Genomic DNA, 20,244 nt, shown 5'->3' on the forward strand with positions numbered 1-20,244 from the left:
CACCGAAGTATACCCTCACTGGTGAGATCAGATCATAAACTAATCTCGCTGGAGGTCCTCATCCCGCCCCACCTGAAACAAAAAGACCACAGTGAAAAACTTCTCAAAAGCCGATTTCACACTTCTAAAAACTAGTGTGGTCTCCTTTAAGGCCCCTGAGCCAGTGGTAAACATTACTCAAACCGCTGAATCACTTACAAATGCCTTCTACCAGCACCTACAGGACTGCATGGATCAGGCAATCCCAAACAAAACTAAGACTCTCTGTACCAAAGGCAAGCGTCCAGTCTGGTGGACCCCAGCCATAAACAAGCTCTACAACAAAAGGAGGAAGCTACTACAAGATAGAGCAAAATCCTTGAAAGGTAAGACACCTTTGATCATTATAAGTAAAAAACTAAGAGCTCTCATAAAATCATCCAAGGCAAATTTTGAGAGAAAAATCGCCAAGGACTCTAAAGAGAATCATAAGGCCTTCTTTAGCTATGTTAGAAACCTAGGAGGAAACTCCCAGATATGCTCAGAATTAGTTCAAAATGATGTGAAAATTACTGAACCTACACACATTGCCAACATACTGGCTGACAGGTTCAGTGCAAACTTCTCCCTCCCCCAAAAGGAGAGATATCTATTCCAGAGGATTGTAGCCCCCAAACATCTCCAACGCCCAGGTGAGAACTGCCCTCACTAAGGCAAAAACACAGCATCCATGGGACCGGATGGTGTCCCCGGCTGTGTGCTTCATGAACTCAATGAGGAATTAAACCCACAGTTAGGACAGCTGTTTAATCTTAGCCTCACCTCAGGATACGTACCCAAGGAGTGGCGCACGGCGACTGTGGTCCCACTTCATAAGGGCGGTGCCTCCACAGACCCTGGAAATTACCGCCCATTAGCTTGACAAGCCTTATCTGCAAAGCCATGGAGAGGATCATAATGGAACTCATAAATAAAGACATAGGAACTTGCAGACTTTGGATCCAACTCAGTTTGGCTTTGTCAAAGGCAGATCCTGCCTCTTAAACTTGGTTGACTTTTTCGAGACAGTCACCAAGGCCATTGATGAGGGAAAGGCAGTCCATACAGCCTACCTCGACCTGGCAAAGGCCTTCGACACAATACCCCACTCAGGTATCATCGAAAAACTCATCAGCTTGAATGTAAACCCATACATCACAAGATGGGTTGCAAACTGGCTAAGTGACAGAACCCACAGGGTCAGAGTTGCTGGAGCCATGTCAGACTCAAAGCCTGTCACAAGTGGTGTCCCACAGGGCTCAGTCCTGGGTCCACTCTTGTTCGGCATCTACTTTTCTGAAGTACAAGCAAACACAGGAGGGTTATGGCTGACAAAGTTTGCAGATGACTGCAAACTGGGCCATAGTCGAAAACACATCTGACACAGATATCCTCCAGAAGGGCCTCACAGAAATGGATAACTGGTGCCAGAGCCATGGCGTGAAGTTAAACGCCAAAAATGCATAGTCATACCCTTTGGGAAAACAAGGCTACCCCTAGCTACCATATAGGTGGTAATCCACTGAGCACAGAAAAAGAGATCTGGGGACCCAGGTTGACAGTAGCCTTTCGTTTGACACTCATGTTGCTAAAGTAGTTAAACCTTCTATATCACCCACCTGATCATGAAGGGATTCACATCTAGATCAAGGGAGGTCATCGTCCCCCTGTACTCATCACTTATTAGACCTATGATTGAGTACAATGCCCGCTCGAATGTATCTGACCAGACACCTGCTGCAGCTTGAAAGGCCCCAAAGTTCCTCACCAAAAGGATAAAGGGTCTCAAAATATGTCTTATGCTGCCCGACTGAAAGAACTCCAGCTCTATTCAGTCTCATACCGCTTGCTCAGAGGTGACCTGTGCCTGACATATAAGGCCATGTCAAACCCAGATTTGGTGAATATGCTTCACCTCAAAAATCTAGATCCCTCAGAACCACAAGGGCGCGAGACTTAAACCTTGACACGGTTATAAATAGAACGTGCTGGAGGGACAGATTCATCACCCAGAGACTCCCTATGCTGTGGAACAAAATCCCGGTACATGTGAGGCAGAGCACCTCTCTGGTCTTGTTCAAGAGGAATCTTGACCAATGGATGGGAGATTGCAGATATACCCCAGGGATTACTTCAGCGTCACTGCTTGACAGAGGCACAGCAAAATGATAGGCATAGTTTTTATTCAAACTAAAGGGGTGGCGAAAGCCACATAACTATGGGCTAGGCTTATAAATGCCCTTGGGCAGATAGCCTAGTATGAACCTATGAACCTATGAACCTATGAATCAGAACTGCCACAGAATACCAGACAGCTGCGGAAGGGCAGCAAGGAGGCATTATACAATGCCATTATTTAAGAAAAGTAATTTTTTTTTTCTTAAATAGTGTCATTGTATAATAGCAATAACCCACTTCTGTTGTCACACTGTTTTTTGAATGTGTTTCTGAATAGTATCCCACATTCTGACTGTAAGTGGGAAGAACTGTGTGTTATTTGGTATTATACAATGACCCCCCATTAAATATTCAAAAACGTGCACGCTGATTGATCAGCGTGCACGTTGTAAATCAGAGTCGCCCGGATTTTTTCCATTACTATAAATCTTTTTTCACACTGTTTCCCTATGTTAAACGAGTTTAATATAGTGAGACAGCTTTACAAAAAGCAACAGAGATTCTCTGTTGCTTTTTTAAAGCTGTCTCGCTATGTTAAACTCCTTTAACATAGTGAGACAGTTTGTAAAAAGCAACGGAGATCTTGCTTTCTCCGTTGCTTTTGCCCACAGTTCTGATGTACAGTACATCAGAACTGCCACAGAATACCAGACAGCTACGGAAGGGCAGCAAAGAGGCATTATACAATGCCATTATTTAAGAAAAGTAATTATTTTTTCTTAAACAGTGGCATTGTATAATAGCAATAACCATTCTGGGTGGGTAATGCTGGATTTACCCACGGTTGGCTTTGTTTGGCCACTCGGGCTTCACCCTCGTGACCAAACCATGCCAACCGTGGGTAAATCCAGCATTACCCACACCCAGGCATGGGTTATTTCTATATTCAAATATCTGAACTAGATGTTCAGAAGTTTAGCTGGTTGCCCCTACTTTTCAAGAGTCTCTGTCTCTATTTTCAATGTCTGCAGGTTGAGAGGTATGGTCATAACAGTGAATGGAAAATCCTGAAATGTCAAAATGCTGAAATTTTACAATGCTGAACTCAAAAACTATTTACTAATAGCTTATATGTAAAACAAGTCCAAAGCATATACTGTAAAGCAGTAGAAAATACTTTGTCAGCAAAACTTTTCAGTCCAAGCTGCTTTTATTCTTCCAACATACAAAAACACAGATTGAATGCTTTCATTCCCTGAAACTGTGGACTTCATCATATACCATACACTGTGCCATTACACAGCCAGTCAGCAAATTATCACTACTTGGTTATTAAAACTTGGAAATGTAGATAGATAGATAAACAGATGTATCTGGATATCAATATAACCATTTGTATATATAAATATATGACAAACATTATTCCCTTTTAAAGTTGCACTTTAAGTGGTACGTATCACATAAAGATTTTATGGAAAAATAGCCATCCAGAAATATTTGTCTAAAGATACCTAGTGGTATTTAGGAGGAGACAAGGGAAAGGGGGCTAGAGGGCTAGGGGGTAGGGGGAGGATAGAGGTCTTTGGACAACTACAGTTTAAAGTAAGTATGAGTTAATTTGAGTATGACAGGGTTAAGTTATGGAGATGTGTAGAGAAATGATCAGTAGGAAGTGAAGTAGGCAGGGGAGGAATTTTAAGCATTTTAAGGTTAGGTGGGGAGAGAGTTTCATTTTTTTTTTTTGCATGGAGACTGTTTAATGTTAATTTTCCATGTACAAGTGTCCACGAAGAGATAGGCCAGAATCACAGGTAGCCACTGAAAGATAAGAGAATTGAATGCATAGAGGACATTAAGGTAAAATGTTTGGGCAAGTGTGGGAGTTTTCTTTGGATGATTAGATGAGTAAGGTTAATTTTAAGTTGGTGATCTATGGATTGTAAGGTGATTAAGAGATTGGTATTAGGTAAAGCTGATGGCCACATGGGCAGATATAAATCTGGTGGTTTCTTGCATTGTTGTAGATGGTTTTAGCAGCAGCAGGAGTCTGGTTCACCTGTGCAGGCAGTGGTGTGCACTTGCTGTTCTTGCCTTTGATGATCTAGGTGCATTATGGTCTTGGTTTTTCTTGTATTGTGGGTATAAATGGCTGCCCTGTGAGATGAGCCCTTCTCATTGCTCAAAACATTATCATTCCACAAATGAGCTGCCTTGTGTGATGGTCCAGGCAGGACTCAATCCAAATACAGCTGGTGATAGATTATGTGATGAGACCCAGTCATGAATAGGGATGAGAGGGCTTCGTTTTATGGTGCTCCTTTGGAGGATTCTAGCTTGTCAGAACACTGCAGCTTCCAGGCAAATACAAAATGTGTGTGGCATGGGTATGAGGAAATATCTTGACGGTAATTGTTTGTTTAACCAGGTGCTGTGATTCCATAATGGGTCTAGGCATGTGCCAGATTAATGTATCAGAGGTTGACTACGATTATTACTTTTTCCAGCAGTATGCTACTTGCAGTTACTTCTCATTGGGCAAGCACAGATCATCAGTACTTAAGCTAGGAGCACATACATGCAAAAATAGTTATCAAGGGGTGCTGGTTGAGTAGCTGGAGGCCAGTGGAGTTAACAGCATGGCGAATACCATTACACAATGCAGGAATGGTGTTCATTTGGCCTTTGTCTGGGAGAGGCAGGGTGGCTTTTTTTTTTTTTGCAGCATAAAAACATAAATAAATGAAGATGCGAACAACTCAGATGGGTTACAATTTGGGATCATGGGCAGCATTTTGGCAGGGTGTCATGTGTTAAAAGTTCTTTATCTTGGTTCTGTGTGAGGTCTTATCAGCATCTTCTGAAAGGTAGCAGGCAGTGTAACTAAAATTGGCCAGTTGGTTGGAGTACTGCAATCTTTGGGTTGTGGCAGACCTTCTGGATGAAGAAAGTGAATGCATCAAAGGGTGTAGTTAGCTGGGGATGATATTAAGGAGAGTGTAGGGTCTCTGAAGAACAATAGCTGGGGAAATGTTTTGACAGGTAAGGGCATGTGTGTGTCCAGTCAGGATATTAAAGCTTTGAAGAGAAGCCAGACTGCTGTTGATTTAATCTGCCAGTATGATGTAAGAAAGCATGGTTAAATGAGTATGTTGCAAGGGCACTTTGCTAGTCTTCGTTATGGAAACAGTTGTGGAGCATTAATTTAGGTGAATAATTACAAACTAAGTATTAGATAATCATACGAGGGGGGCGGTGATAATAATCATACGAGGGGGGCGGTGATAATGCTCCCACATTGTTGGCTTGTTGTGTCAGAGACAGGGAGGGTCCTTGGGGAGTGAGAGTAGGTAATACAAAGAGTGCTGGGTGATATATATATATATTTATCTATTTATATAGGGGGTATAATGCTTGGTATTTAATCTATGTTCTTGTCTATCATAAATGGAGGTGAGTTTATTAGAACGTTGGGGTGCACACACAGTAGTTCCGGTGGTAGAGTTGTTCAAGGAAACAGACAACAACGGGGTTAGCTCCAACCCTTTGACAGCAGGCTAGATGCGAAGCTGGAGGAAGTGAAAACAGGTGGATCAGTAGACTGTGGCTACTGAAGGCAAGAGATCTAGGAAGGTGAGGGGAACAGCGAGGGCAGAGGCCATTGGAATGTTGATGGTGGAACCCCAGCCGTCTGCAGGTAACAGAGTGAATGTGCAATCTGAATTATTGAGTAAAGTTACAGGTTGGATAGGCTAGGTGAATTGTTACATGGTTTTGATGAGGTTAATTACAGTAGGTTGCAAGAATTATCGAGATTTGAAGAACAGGTACAAGATGTGAGGAGTCAGTTTGCAGTCATAGGTGCTGACAAAGGCTTAGCTGGTTTAAAGCCAGTGGTGGAGGATGTAATGAGGCAGGTAAATTAGGTTTTCAGGGTGAATGAGTCTCAGTCAGGTGTACAGCAGGGAAATGGTTGGCAACTCAACCATTTCTAGTTGGGGGATCTGGGGGGTTTATTACTCTACACATTACTATGGCAGTTAAGGGTAAGATTCGGAAAGAAGAATATGCTGATGTCGTTGACTTGATTGATGCTGATGAAGTGCAGTGTGTTATTGAGGCAGATGGTCAAACAAAAGATTTGTCGACATCTTTATTGGAGTTCAGAGCATGAACTTCGGACAACTGGACCCTAAATTTGTGTTATTTCATGGTGGTAGTTTTGGAGGAAATATCTGAAGTACTCCTGCTGCTAGCATACTTTCTCACTATCCATGAAGCTCAATGGTTGTGAGAGGGTGACACATTTGAGGAAAGCTGTTGATAAGGCATTGCAATGGGAGATGAGGCATGTGGATATTTGGTTAGCCAACATGTTGGATAGTGCAGGTGCCTTAAGAACGTAATGGAAGAAGTCAGTAGAGGAAACAGGGACATGCTGGTCCTTTAACTGTTGGGCAGGTGTGCTCGGCAAGTATGTCATTATGCTCATGTATGTGTTACTTGTGTAGGATCTCATGCAGCAGCAATGTGTTGGTATAAGGATGTGGGTCTTGGACAGACAACAGCACTTCTGCAAGACAAAGAAGGATATGTAGCCACTGCTTAGCCAATTGTCATGGCAGGGATACTTTTCGAGAGCAAAGAGGAAATCTGCCTTTTCAAGGAGCATCAGGAAAGCAGACCTTCCCATTGCTCATTAATGCGTTGGTTTAAACAGTGTTAGTTGAAGGTTTTCCAGATCAAGAGTAAGCACCTGAGTTGATAGAAAGATTTATGATGGGTTTTACTATTAAGTCTTTGGTGGGGGAGGGGGTGACAGAATATGTAGAAATTTGTAGTTGGTAAAAGGGAGGGAAGACATTTTACAAACGTTAATAGATAAGGAAGTTGTGTAGGAAAGCAATTGGGCCCCTTTGAAATTCCTCCATTTCAAAGATTTTAGCTATTTTTATTGGGCTTGGTGCCTATAAAGTCATCTGGTGAGTTCAGATTAATTCACCATTTATTGTTTTCTGAAGGGGAGGATCAGTTACTGATTACATTTCCAGAGCTGACACACAAGTTCAGTATGTGTCTATGGATGATGTAGTAAGGATTATTACTAATTTTGAGGGCTGTTGTTTAGTGAACTTGATATCAAAATTGCATTTCACTTGTTGCCAATTTGGCAGGTTGATTGACCATTGTTTGGGATGGTTTTGAATGGTAAGGCCATGCCTATTGGCTGTGCTGTTGCTTGTTCTATGTTTGAGAAGTTTAGTTCAGCATTACATTGGATTTGTCCAGTTTGGTAACAGCATGCTGTTAATCAAAGGGCAGTTTGTTACTCAGATGACTTTTTTGACAGCTGAGGGCCAGGATGGAGTGTTGGAAGGTTTGTGGATTCTTACGGCCATGTGTTCTAATTTGGGTGTTTTATTAGTAGCTGACAAGTTAGGGGGTCTGAGTAAAGTGTTGAATTTTTTTGGGTTTGATCTTGGAAGTGGCTCAAGGCCTTTTTTGTTTACCTCAGGACAAATTGTATGAGTTATAGGATAAGACCCAATGGGTTATGGAGTAGAAGGGGATGATCAAGAATAGGTAAGTGACAGAGTTACTAGGACTGTTGAATTTTGCTTGTAGGACCATTGAGCCGAGGAGAACATTTTTCAGTTGCCAATTGGTTAAAAGGGGGATGGAGCAAGCATCACTAGGTGAGAACCAATATGGTGGTTAAACAGGATTTGAGCTTATGGTCAGTTTTCCTTGATGGTTCTAATGGAGTTTCTTTATGGAAGAAACAGTGGGTAATACATAAGTTGTGTTTGTTCACGGACACTAGGGGCTCATTTTGACAGTGAAGGATGTTACATTTCTGGTGATTATGCTCATTTGGGTGGCCTCAGTTGTGTGGAGTAAAAAGCTGAGGAATAAGAGAGTAATATTTTTCTCAGATAACAAGGTGGTGGTGGTGGTGCACGTTTTGGCCAAGAAGACAGTTAGGTCTCATTTGGTATTGTTAGTTTTGAGGAAGTTGGTGTTGCAGAGCCTGCAAATTAAGTTAACTTTTTCACCAAGGCATGTGCTGGGTAAGGTGATTCTTATAGTTGATGGCATTTTTTGCTTTCAGTTTTGCAGGTTTCAGTTGCTGGTACCAGACATAAAGGTGGAACTGATAGTACTGATGTATGAGGGGCCAAACACTGGAAGTCCATAGACAGTTTGTTAATTCAGTGATCTTCTGCAGGGTCTACTTGGAGAGTATAATTCAGCATTCACTTCATTTTCATTATTCCCTTATCAGTTACCACTGAAGGATTGGAAGTGGTCAGTAGTTTTAGTAATGTGATATATAGAACATGGGTTATGCCAAAGGTGTTAGATTGCTTTAGCTGCTATTAGTGCAGCAGCTAGATTGGCAGGTTTGGAAAGTGTGATAAAAGCCTAGATTGAGAGTAGGATGTTGAATGCCTGGGAAAGGAGCAGGGTTAGGAAAGAGGATGACCATTTCCAGCGATGAACCAGATTCTTAGGGTGCTCTTGAGAAGTTTATTTTTGTGTAATGGAATTTGTTGAAACATATGCTTTGGGCAGCATTTATGGGGGGCTTTGTTGCGGAAGGAGGTATGTAGTGTAGATTCTGCTGTGATGATTTGGTTATGCTGTTTGATATGGAGCAGGTATGGTGTGGGCATCTGATAGTGCTGCCAAAGAATAGGGAACGGTTATGCCCAGTAGCATGGGAGAAACAACTGATGAGTTTCTATGGGCATGGCTAACAATTTTGTTTTTCAATCAACTAGTGATAAGTCAGTGTCAGCAGATCAGTTTCTTAAGATGGTGTGGAGGCCATAGTTAAGAATTTGAGGGAGGTAGGCATTCTGCACTCTCATTTTGAATGGGGGAGAGTGACTGATTTAGTTCATGAGGGCAAATAAGTTGAAGTGATCAAGAGAGCAGGGTGATGGTCATCTACAGCCTTTTTAAGTTAGATAAGATAATGATATAATGAGGAGGTTATTTATTTTTTACAGGAGAAAATGTCATCCTGAGGCATTCGTTTGTCTTTTGGGCAGTGAGGAGAGCAGTAGTAAGATCCGGAGGAAGCATGATTCATCTACTGAAGACTTTCATGGCATGGATTTAGAGGTTTAAGATGGCAGCAATGTTTTGATAAGTTTGATTTGATAAAGGCAGCATTGGGGATTCCCCATATTTTAGTCATTCACTTAGGTGGGGAATAATCTGGGATGGGTTCCCAAAAGGAAGAGGTTGTTGTCACGGATTGTTGGTGATTTGGTGAAGTTAAAACAGAAATGACTAGACATGTTGACAGTGTGGTCTGCGATTGTTCTGAGATTGGTTTGGAAGTAGGGTGATAAGTTTGTTGATTTGGAGAGGGCTACACATTTTCTTAATCACAGAGTAGGTAGGGCATTGTTTGTGATTAGTCATGGAGATGTCAATGATAGGGACATGTTCTGGTATTGGAAAGACATGGTGCATTTAAGTGAGATTTGCTTAGACTTGTTTAGCATACAGATTGCTTTGTTCCTACAGGACTTGGTAAAAAGTTTGTGGAAGGTGAAGGGGGGAGACAGCCTGCTATGTCAGACTGGTAGGTGGAGGAAGAGGGTTTCAACTTGAGACCATCTTTTATTCCCCCCTCCTTGTTTTATTATTAGTCATGGCAGTTTGGATAGGTCAGTAATGAGGTGAGTGGTGGTACGCTGCCTCACAAGCTGTGTGTGATCAGAGTGAGCTGAGGCATGTAACACTGCTTGTATTCAAATGAAGGTGAGCGGTTAATGCTGTCCATTAATGCTAATGTTATATTGCAATTTTATTGATGTATTACATGTCTATTTCCTGTTGCAATTAATTGTGGTATATACAATGATTATGTAAATAAACTGGTCACGATGGCATATTTGGTGTGTTTTATGTCTTTAGATGGGTTTGGACAAATGAATGTTCTGCCATGGTTCAAGCTTCATAGTTATGATACCTTTAGTGGTACTGGTTTTATTTAATGCTTTGCCCAACATTCAGCCAGCCAATGTCTCTGTATTTTTTTTTCATGTGCAGATGCCTGTATAGGTTGTGTTGTGGCCTGTCATCCACTTAAAATGTTCAAAAGTATTTAATTTGAGTATGCATAATAAAATAAGATTTTCAGTGTAGAAACACCCTTCTATTCTGTATATGTGATTAACTGAGGTACCATGGGTATGACTGCAGCCAGTAGACAGACTGGTTTATGTTAAAACACTGGAAACCATGCTCTCTGTTAAGAGCTGTAGGCTCCTAAGATGTCATGTTATGGAATTACTTCCTGCTCCCCAGACATACACGTGCAACAAGGGATATCCACTAACAGCTTTTATCCTTTTCCTGTCTGAGATTAGAGCACATATCTCCCTTACACTGTAGCACTTGTTTCATCAGTCCTCTTTATCCATTTTAACCAACCAGAAGGATATGAACAATCCAAAGGACGCCAAAGTTTATTGACGAAATGTTAAGCGCTTTCCTCTCTACTACAGAGACTTCCTCAGAACAAAGAAAAATCACAGTCACCCAACCATATTTAATACTCCCTTAATTAATCAATTATTTGTGGTCATTAAAATTAAAAGCAATACTCACAAAAATTGTACTAATGTTAAAAAACAAATACTTAAAACACATTTAAAAACATTACAAATGAATTTAAACACACTATTGTTAAACAAAACGCCACCACTGAATAGTTATACATATATATTTGTCTTAACTTTTACCACTTAAACTATCCTAGTAGTCTCATTAATGCCTAGATATCGAGAGGTGTTCATAAACAATTGCCATCTCAATTCCATTAGGTCTAAATGTAAATCTAAAATACCCCCCTTTTCATCTTTCATTAACTGCTGTAAAACCAAGAATTTGAAATGATGTGTTTGATTTTCCTTGGTGTGCCTAAATAAAGCACTTGTTAACCTACCATGTCTACTGTCCCCTAAATATTCACCTATTCTTATTTTTAATTTCCTACAAGTTTTCCCTATGTAGAAAATGGGACATTCTAGACACGGCCATATATATGACTCTATTGCTATTACAATTATAATGGCCTCTGATATTAATGACCCTCAGTTTCCATTATATATTGAAAAAAAGAACAAGAATTACATTTAAAATTCCCCACTTTTCTATTGGTGTTGAAAGTAGGTCTTATTCCCTCCAAGATGTTCTTGATGCACTTGTCTCTCCTAAAAACATGTTTCGGGTTCTTCCCTACCTTTGAACCTACACTGGCATCAAACTGCAGAATGTCCCAATTGTCATTTATCACACCAATAATGGAATTGGCCATCCCATTATATGTTAATACATAGGATAAATTGTACTGACCACCTTCCTTCATAAATCTACCACCCCTTGTGAACCCATGACCCAAGATAGGTCTATAAAGCCCTTGATTATGTTTGTAAATAACCTCTTCGGTGAGGTCCTCCAATAACCTGGATATCCCCTTTGCTTAAACATATGCATGATAAAATCCAATTCTGCTAGAAAGTCAACGTCAGAACTAACCATCCTGGCTGCTCGTATCAGCTGCCCTTTTACCACTCCCTTCTTTTGATGGTCTGGATGGCAGCTCCCATAATCAAGGTAAGAGTTAGAAAAAGTTGACTTTCTATGAATTTTGGTAACAAAACCCATTTGGGTACGATCAATTACCAATTCAACATCTAGGTATACAATTCTATCCCTGTTAAATTAATGTGTGCATTTGAAAAATTACACAGTTTCATTAAGATATGAAATAATCACCAGATTACTGGTACTGAAGGCAATGCACAATAACTCCTCAGCTTGGACAGTAAAGAATTTATTACTAAGCCAGCGATACAAATAAACTCCACCAAAATGCACAATATGCAGTTAAGCGCTTTCATCTGACAAATGCAGACTTCTTCAGAACTACAACAAGTGTTTCTTGATCAATTAAATATACTTTTAGGCGCCAAACAGCATTCCCATTGTAACTTTAAAGGTTTAAAGGTATATGCATCTCATTCATACATACATAACACTACATAACACTGACAACCCCTATGTCTACAGGTGTTAATGCATTTCTAAAAACATCCACCCATAAAATAAATACTAATAAAACCAAAAGTGAGTTTATAAAGGATTAGGAATAACATGTTGTCAGATACATACTACCTTTAAAGTTTCAATGGGAATGCTGTTTGGCACCTAAAAGTATATTTAATTGATCAAGGAACACTTGTTGTAGTTCTGAAGAAGTCTGCATTTGTCAGATGAAAGCGCTTAACTGCATATTGTGTATTTTGGTGGAGTTTATTTGTATACCTGACCGAGGAGTTATTGTGCATTGCCTTCAGTACCAGTAATCTGGTGATTGTTTCGTTGCAGCAGTTTTTATTTGTTTAAGATATGAAATAAATTCTTTCAAACTGTCCTCTGTACCTTTCCATATCAGGAACAAATCATCCAAAAAACGGGTATAATGAACAACATTGCCACTATACTAACTACTGAATACAAACTCCTGTTCCCAGTAGGACATAATGAGATTGGCAAAAATGGTGGCACAAGCGGCCCCCATTGCTACACCTTTGACTTGTTTATAATAAAGCCCCTCAAACCAAATATAATTATTCTTCAAAATTAACTCCATAAGTACACTGATTTTACTGATTTCATCTTGATCAAACATTTTGGTCTTATGGAGCTGTTGCTCTAACCAATTAATCCCAGTGTCTTGGGTAATAACTGTGAACAAATTTACTGCATCAACCATAACCATTATCATATCCTTTGATGGTACAATCCCATTTAGCTTGTTAATAAACTGCCAAGAATCTTTACTAATATAATCAAAAAAAGACAAAGTTTTTTCATTAAATTATCTAAATATTTGGCAATAAAATAAGTTTTACATCTTTTACTGTCTACAATTGACCTAAATTTTGGGTTAATAAGCCCTTTATGTATTTTAGGGATGCCAAAGATGTTTGGTACCCTGGGAAATTCGTTTCTCAAAAAATATTCATCTACATCAATTAGGCCCTGATATACCATGTCATCAAGTGTCAAATCAATTCTCCTATATGCCACCATGATCTCATTGAGAGAACTTTCCTTGTATGCATCATCCATTAATATATTACTCATACCGTCTAGGTAATCTCCACTATCCATAACTACCACCCCACTTCCCTTTGTCAGGTTTCATGAACCTGACAATGGGGTCTTTGGATCAACTCAAACATAAGCTGTTTCTCTTCTTCAGTCAAATTTGAATAATCAGCCTTCCTATTGTACATATACTTTTTTCTTATTTCTTTTTCACACATTTTTTCAAAAAGTTCAACAATTTTATTTAAAGGGGGATTAAACGTACAAGGTTTTTTGTATCTTTCACTAGACTGATACTCCACATTTATGTCATAACCAAACCAAACTTTCAAATTTAGTTTTCTAATGTATTTCTTTAAATCTATAAGGGATTCTACCAAACTCCCATTTCTACATGAAACAAATGTGAAACCCTTAGCTAAAAATTCCACGTTTCTCATTTATGTCCATTCTAGAGTAATTGTAAATTTTAAAATCACCTTGGCCACTGGCAACTATGTCCGGCCCTCCTAAATCAGAATGTTGTTGTTTATCAAGACATTCTACTAAATGTTCTAACATGCCATCACCTTCATTGTAGGTGCTATCTGACCCTACTGTTTCATTATTCCATTCAACATTACTTACTACTGGTCTAACTGCATTTGATAAATATTCAGTAACATTTGCATTCGTTACATTACAATCCATGTCATTTTTTAACATAATATTTCAAAATGGCATGATAATCCCACAAGAATACTACTGTTGGTATCATTGTTTATAACCCAACCATTATTACAAATGCTATCAGACCCAATTGTTTCATGATTCACATCACAATTAATTTCTACTGGGCTGCATGCAATCAATGAACATTTAATACCATTTTCAGTCACTTCATTGTGACTAATTAATGCACTCTGAATTCATGTTGTAAATACATTCAGAATGACACATTAGTCCCATAGAAACGTTACTGTTAATGTCATTATTCATTACCCTACCATCATTACACGTGCTGTTAGAACCTATTAAATCACATTTCAAACCACAATTAAACTCTACTGGATTGATGGCTTTTGATAACAATTCATTACCTTCAACGTTAGTTAATGGATCCAGTTAATTTGTATGGAATCTCAGTGACAGTTGTTATAGTCTGTATGCCTCTTATCATTCAGTTATCAGCATGTACTAGCGAAATCAACTCCTCTCAGCCTCATTGATCAGAGACTGGATTCCTCTGCTTCCCAAGTCTCTATTGAAACAATGACTATTGCCTTTACTCCAAGCTTCCCCACCCTGCCTGTGACTGGTTTCCACTACTGAATAGTGTTGATTTAATCAAATATTTCTAGTTCTCCAGTCATGGAGTAGTAACTGGCACTGACCTCCAGACCTGTGAGATAATGATCTTCTCACACCAAAACAGCTTAACTGTATTCAAAGATGTGACTTGTATGACTCAGGGCTGAGTCTATCCTTTCAAGTTGCTCCACCTTATCTATAAAACACGTGAACAGTAATATTAAAGCCTCATTCAACAGCAAAAGAAATATTTTCCAAAGACATAAGTGGTTAACATTATAAACTTATAAGAAGATAAAACATTAAACACTTACAAGTATTTGTGATAGGACAAATAAACAAATGCTACATCCAGCTGTGAAAAGTGCAGTTTTCAGTTTGTTCCATCCATGTTCTTGGCTTTCTTGTGAAGTACTCTGACACTGTTCCATTTCATTTTTCTGGTCATTATGTGGCTCACTGGCCAAGTCTAGTGTATCCACTAAGTCATGCTGCTCCATTGTTGCTATGTAACAATCTGCAAAAGAAGATATTGGCATTTTTACTATTATGTCAGTTAACCTCCTCAAGATACACAACCATACTCACACACTCACTACAGTGTCAAAATTCAACCCCTGCTGAAATTCTTTAGTAAAACAGATAACCAGGTGTTGGTTAGTGTACTCACTGCATATATATGATCTGCATCACCAACACACGAGGAAGTAAATGGTAATTATTTGATATACGCAAAACAAGCTGCATTATAAATCATGAGGCATGAGAACTGAATGACCATTACACTGGAATATATCTACCATGACCTCAAATGCCCTACTTATATAACCACACTTACAGAACAGTTCTGTGGTAAACAATACATTAAAAAATATGTCTGCAATGGACAGAAAGGTACACAAAAAACTATTTTAAGAAGTAACACGATCTATACACATGAGACTGATGCTTTTGTTTATTCAGAAATGTAGAACAGTCATTTATTCCTTTGCAGTTCATTTACTTGTTAACAAAGTCGAGTTAGAATGAATTATATGAAACATTCTTGTGTAGTTATAGTTAATACAGCATGACTAAGTAAAACTATCATTCTGCTAAAGGAGAAGTTTTTGGGTCATGTATGTTTCAGCAATAACACATATTCTTGTGAAGTTTAGCGCGCACGCGCGCGTGTGTGTGTGTGTGTGTGGTGTGGCGTGTCTGCAATGATGTGAATAGAGAAGGGGAAAGGTTTATTTTCTACATGTCAGCCTCAACTACAAAAGGCCTTAGCTTCAGAATCAGAAGTATTTGTGTCCTACCTTCTTGTTTTTAAAAATGGAGTAACTGCAAAAAACTGATTTCTATTTGCAACTTACACCAAAGTATCTCAGTTATCCCTGCACTGTCATAAAAAAGACAATACAGTTGAAGTAATACTGTGGCTACAGAATACAGATGAACGAAGTCCTGCTTATGATCTAGCTGAAACTAATTGGATTAGTGACCCAGGCACTGGAAGAGTTGGATGGGAAGGAAGAGCAAAGACAAACTGGTACCTGCCTGAGTCTCCCAGGGGGGATGACTGGCCACATATATCTAGGGACATGCATTCTACAGTAGAGTATTCTACATCCTACAATAGTCTGAGGACAAGAGAAGGATACAGCTGTCTGTCTTTAAGTGAAGGACACAGCTGGTATGACTGTATGTGTGTGTGTGTGTGTGTGTGGTGTGGCGTGTCTGCAATGATGTGAATAGAGAAGGGGAAAGGTTTATTTTCTACATGTCAGCCTCAACTACAAAAGGCCTTAGCTTCAGAATCAGAAGTATTTGTGTCCTACCTTCTTGTTTTTAAAAATGGAGTAACTGCAAAAAACTGATTTCTATTTGCAACTTACACCAAAGTATCTCAGTTATCCCTGCACTGTCATAAAAAAGACAATACAGTTGAAGTAATACTGTGGCTACAGAATACAGATGAACGAAGTCCTGCTTATGATCTAGCTGAAACTAATTGGATTAGTGACCCAGGCACTGGAAGAGTTGGATGGGAAGGAAGAGCAAAGACAAACTGGTACCTGCCTGAGTCTCCCAGGGGGGATGACTGGCCACATATATCTAGGGACATGCATTCTACAGTAGAGTATTCTACATCCTACAATAGTCTGAGGACAAGAGAAGGATACAGCTGTCTGTTTTTTAGTGAAGGACACAGCTGTCTGTCCTCAAGTGGAGATGCAGCTATGCTGGGAGCATCACTTGTGAAAGTATGTGACAAGCCCCTGCACTGTCCTTTGCATGCCTATCCTTTGCTGCATTGTAGGAATTTACTGGGGATTCGTAAGGCTCACTTCAAGCAAACTCTTTGATGAATGCCTGAATGACAATTGCACCAAAATGGACACTCATTAGGGAAGGAATGGGCAGAGTTGTGGCATTTCTCCATAATGGGGACCATAAAATAACAGAAAATAAAAAGTTCAAATGATGTGAACAATAACAGATGGCAAGATGAAATTGTTGACTGATGATAAAAAGAACTAGAAATTCCGAATGGAGCTAAAATACTATAATACATGTCTAAAAACATTAATGTATAATTAATGAAAAAGACTCAGCTGCTACCAATAAGAGAAGAATACCATTATCAGCAAAAAACCTAAATGAATTTGCGGACACATATCACATTAGAGATATTAATGTCTTTGCAGAACTTGATTCCTTTTATACACATTTGTCTAATAGGTATGGTACGTATTCCAGAATTGATAGGGTTTATATATCTAATTTGTTAATTAATAACTTAAGTAAAATCAAAAGTACATTCATGCCCATTATTGGATCATAACGAGATTTCATTTGAATTATCAATCATTTCAACTTATTGTACTCAAATTAAAAGAATCCCAGCTTATTTAACCATGTTACCAGAATTTAAAGATGTTATTATATCAGAAATTAAACTATTTATAACTCTTATTTGTACTGTAGATGTATCAGACATATATGTCTGGGACGTTTTAAAAGCATACGTTTATGAGAAAATAATAAGATGGCATATTAATAAAAAACATTTGTGGATAAGGAATTAAATACTCAAGAGAAAGTTGAGAAACTTAAATTACAAAATCAAATAAATAAACCAGTAAGATGGATGAAATAAATACTTTGAATAGCAAATATTTAGAAATTTTGGATCATAACACTAAAATTAGTCTTGAGAGATTTAAATTTATAAAGTTCTCTACCAATCCTAATGTGTTAAATAAATTGGCTATTAAAACCAAGAGGCTTAGTAAGCTCTACCATATTAAATAGATCTATTCTGTCAGGAAAAAAAAAAGTTAACAGAAATAGGTGATATTTCAATGGAGTTTAAAGAATATTTCAATAAAATTAATCAAAGCCAAATTTCATTAGATTCCAAAGATATTGTAAAATCTTTTATTAAAAAACACACTACAAGTAAGTTAACTGATCTACAAATTAATGCTTTGGACAAACCAATCTCATTGTCAGAAATCAAATACCAAATTAACATCTTAAAACAAAATAAGGCTCCAGGAAATGATGGAATTACACCGGAAATATATAAGATAATACATAGAGAAGCTTTGATCTTATTACATAAGGTCTTTTCACAATGTCAACATTTAATTAACATACTTTCCTCATGGAAGTATACTCTTATATCTCCCATATTAAAGGCTGACAAAGATCCCCCTAGATGTACCTCATATAGACCACTCTATCTATTAAATGTAGACTATAAAATATTCATGTCTATTTATGCCAACAGATTAAAAAAATCCTCCCATCCTTAATTGATGAAGCTGAAACAGGTTTTATCTTGAATAGAAATACTTCTGATAGTATCAAAAGAGTGATAACAGTAATAGACCATGCATTTAACTCAAAGACTAATTTAATCCTTTCAAGTTTGGATATTAACTGCACTTTTGATTCGGTTAATTGTACATTAGAAGTGTTTAATTTTTCTAATAAATTCATGCAACTCATAACACATCTTTATAAGGGAAGTCAGGTAAAAATAAAGATTGGTTCTTATATCTCTCAAAAAAAAAAAAAAAAAAAAAAAAAAAAATATATATATATATATATATATATATATATATATATATATATATATATATATGTGTGTGTGTGTGTATATTTTTATATATGTAATATATGTTACTATAGTCAGTCTATGTACCTGTTGAGCTCATAGAGCCTTTCCCTTATTGTTTTTCTCTGATTCCTTCTGCTGCAGGTCAGGGTCCACTCAGACACACTCCTATCCCCTACCCTTCCCCTAATTCCCACACCCCCCCACTTACCCTACATTTATTTTTATCCATCTTGTCTCCTCCCATTACATTGGCCAATCACACTACACTCAGTGCTACCTCCTCCTACCTCTCACCTTTCACACCTCTTCCCCTACTCACTATAGGTACAACTGACTTCCCAACCCCTCCCCTTCTTTTCCCTACCTACACACCCATATTTCTCTCCACTCTTATAATCAAATGCTTTAAGGTCCCCATTCTTCCAACCACACAAACCATGTTCACTAATTTATTTATAACAGCATTTCTTATGCTACTATCTCTCATTAAACCATACCAGTCCTCCACCCACTATGTCAAACCTACATCATCTTCCTTCTGCATTAATTACACACACTCACATACTACATTCACTACCACCTCTCCCTCTTTGTACATCACCTCCATCTCCCACTGTTTCTAATACAAAATACTTCACATATCCCCCTCCTGTAACCTTAAACCTAAACTTTCACATAAGTCAAATAAACACTACCCTCCCAAACAAAACTTACTACATACTAGGCTTTTACTAGTTGGTGACATCCACCCTAACCCTGGGCCTACTCCTACTAATATACCTTCATCCCAACATTTCCCCCACCCATCCAATCAACCAATACCCTTCCTGTCATAACACCCTCATCCCACCCCCTACCCTTTGCTCTAACAAATACTTATCTATTATGGCAATCAATATTCAAAGCCTTACTAACAAAATTACTGACCTTCATGCTTGGATCTCCTATTATTCCCCCCACTTACTTATACTCGTAACTCTGAAATCCTTCCCCCTGGGTACTCTATTGACTAGACAGAACCACCAAAATAGACAGAGGGGTAGCTATCCTCTACTCTCAACATGTTGCCCTTTCCCTCATTTATATTGTGTTACCTGAATTCAACCCAGTAGAAATTATAATTCTAAACTACCACCTAAACAACCACAAAAAGCTTGCCATAGCTGCCATTTACAGTCCTCCTGGTAAGAACATACAAATTCTGGAAAATATTCTTTCCTGGTTATCTCAAAACTTACCCTTTGAAACTTTACTACGAGGAGACACAAACATAGATTGGAAACCCTTGGAATCCCATTCACCTGACCAGACTATTAATCTGTTCAATTTTACCCAACTTATCACCACCCCCACTAGACTCACCAAACACTCCCATCAAGGCACAGCAATTGACTGGATCCTCTGTAACAGCCCCCAACTTTTTCATAACCCTAATACACTTCCTGATGCACTTAGCGACCACCTACAAATCATCATTGTGAGATACCCTCCCCAACAACAGAAACCACATCTGTATAAAGTCTGTTGTAAACTCAAAGACTTCAACCCCAATAGTATCTCTGCCATAA

The 20,244-nt window shown here is 38.6% G+C and overlaps 1 protein-coding gene across 2 annotated transcripts in view; it reads right to left on the reverse strand.

Annotated features, from left to right (window-relative positions):
* Positions 1–20,244, reverse strand: part of PTPN5 (protein tyrosine phosphatase non-receptor type 5) — a 772,658-nt gene that overhangs the window by 598,981 nt on the left and 153,433 nt on the right. For both annotated transcript variants that reach the window (XM_044082854.1, XM_044082853.1), the window contains exon 3: positions 14,877–15,079. In XM_044082854.1, coding sequence (XP_043938789.1) covers positions 14,877–15,062 — 186 coding nt within the window. In that variant the 5' untranslated portion in view covers positions 15,063–15,079. The remainder of the gene's footprint in view (positions 1–14,876; positions 15,080–20,244) is intronic.

This window comes from Protopterus annectens, chromosome 9.part0, assembly GCF_019279795.1.
Source record: "Protopterus annectens isolate FY-2018-M chromosome 9.part0, PAN1.0, whole genome shotgun sequence".
In the NCBI taxonomy this organism is placed as follows: domain Eukaryota; kingdom Metazoa; phylum Chordata; order Ceratodontiformes; family Protopteridae; genus Protopterus; species Protopterus annectens.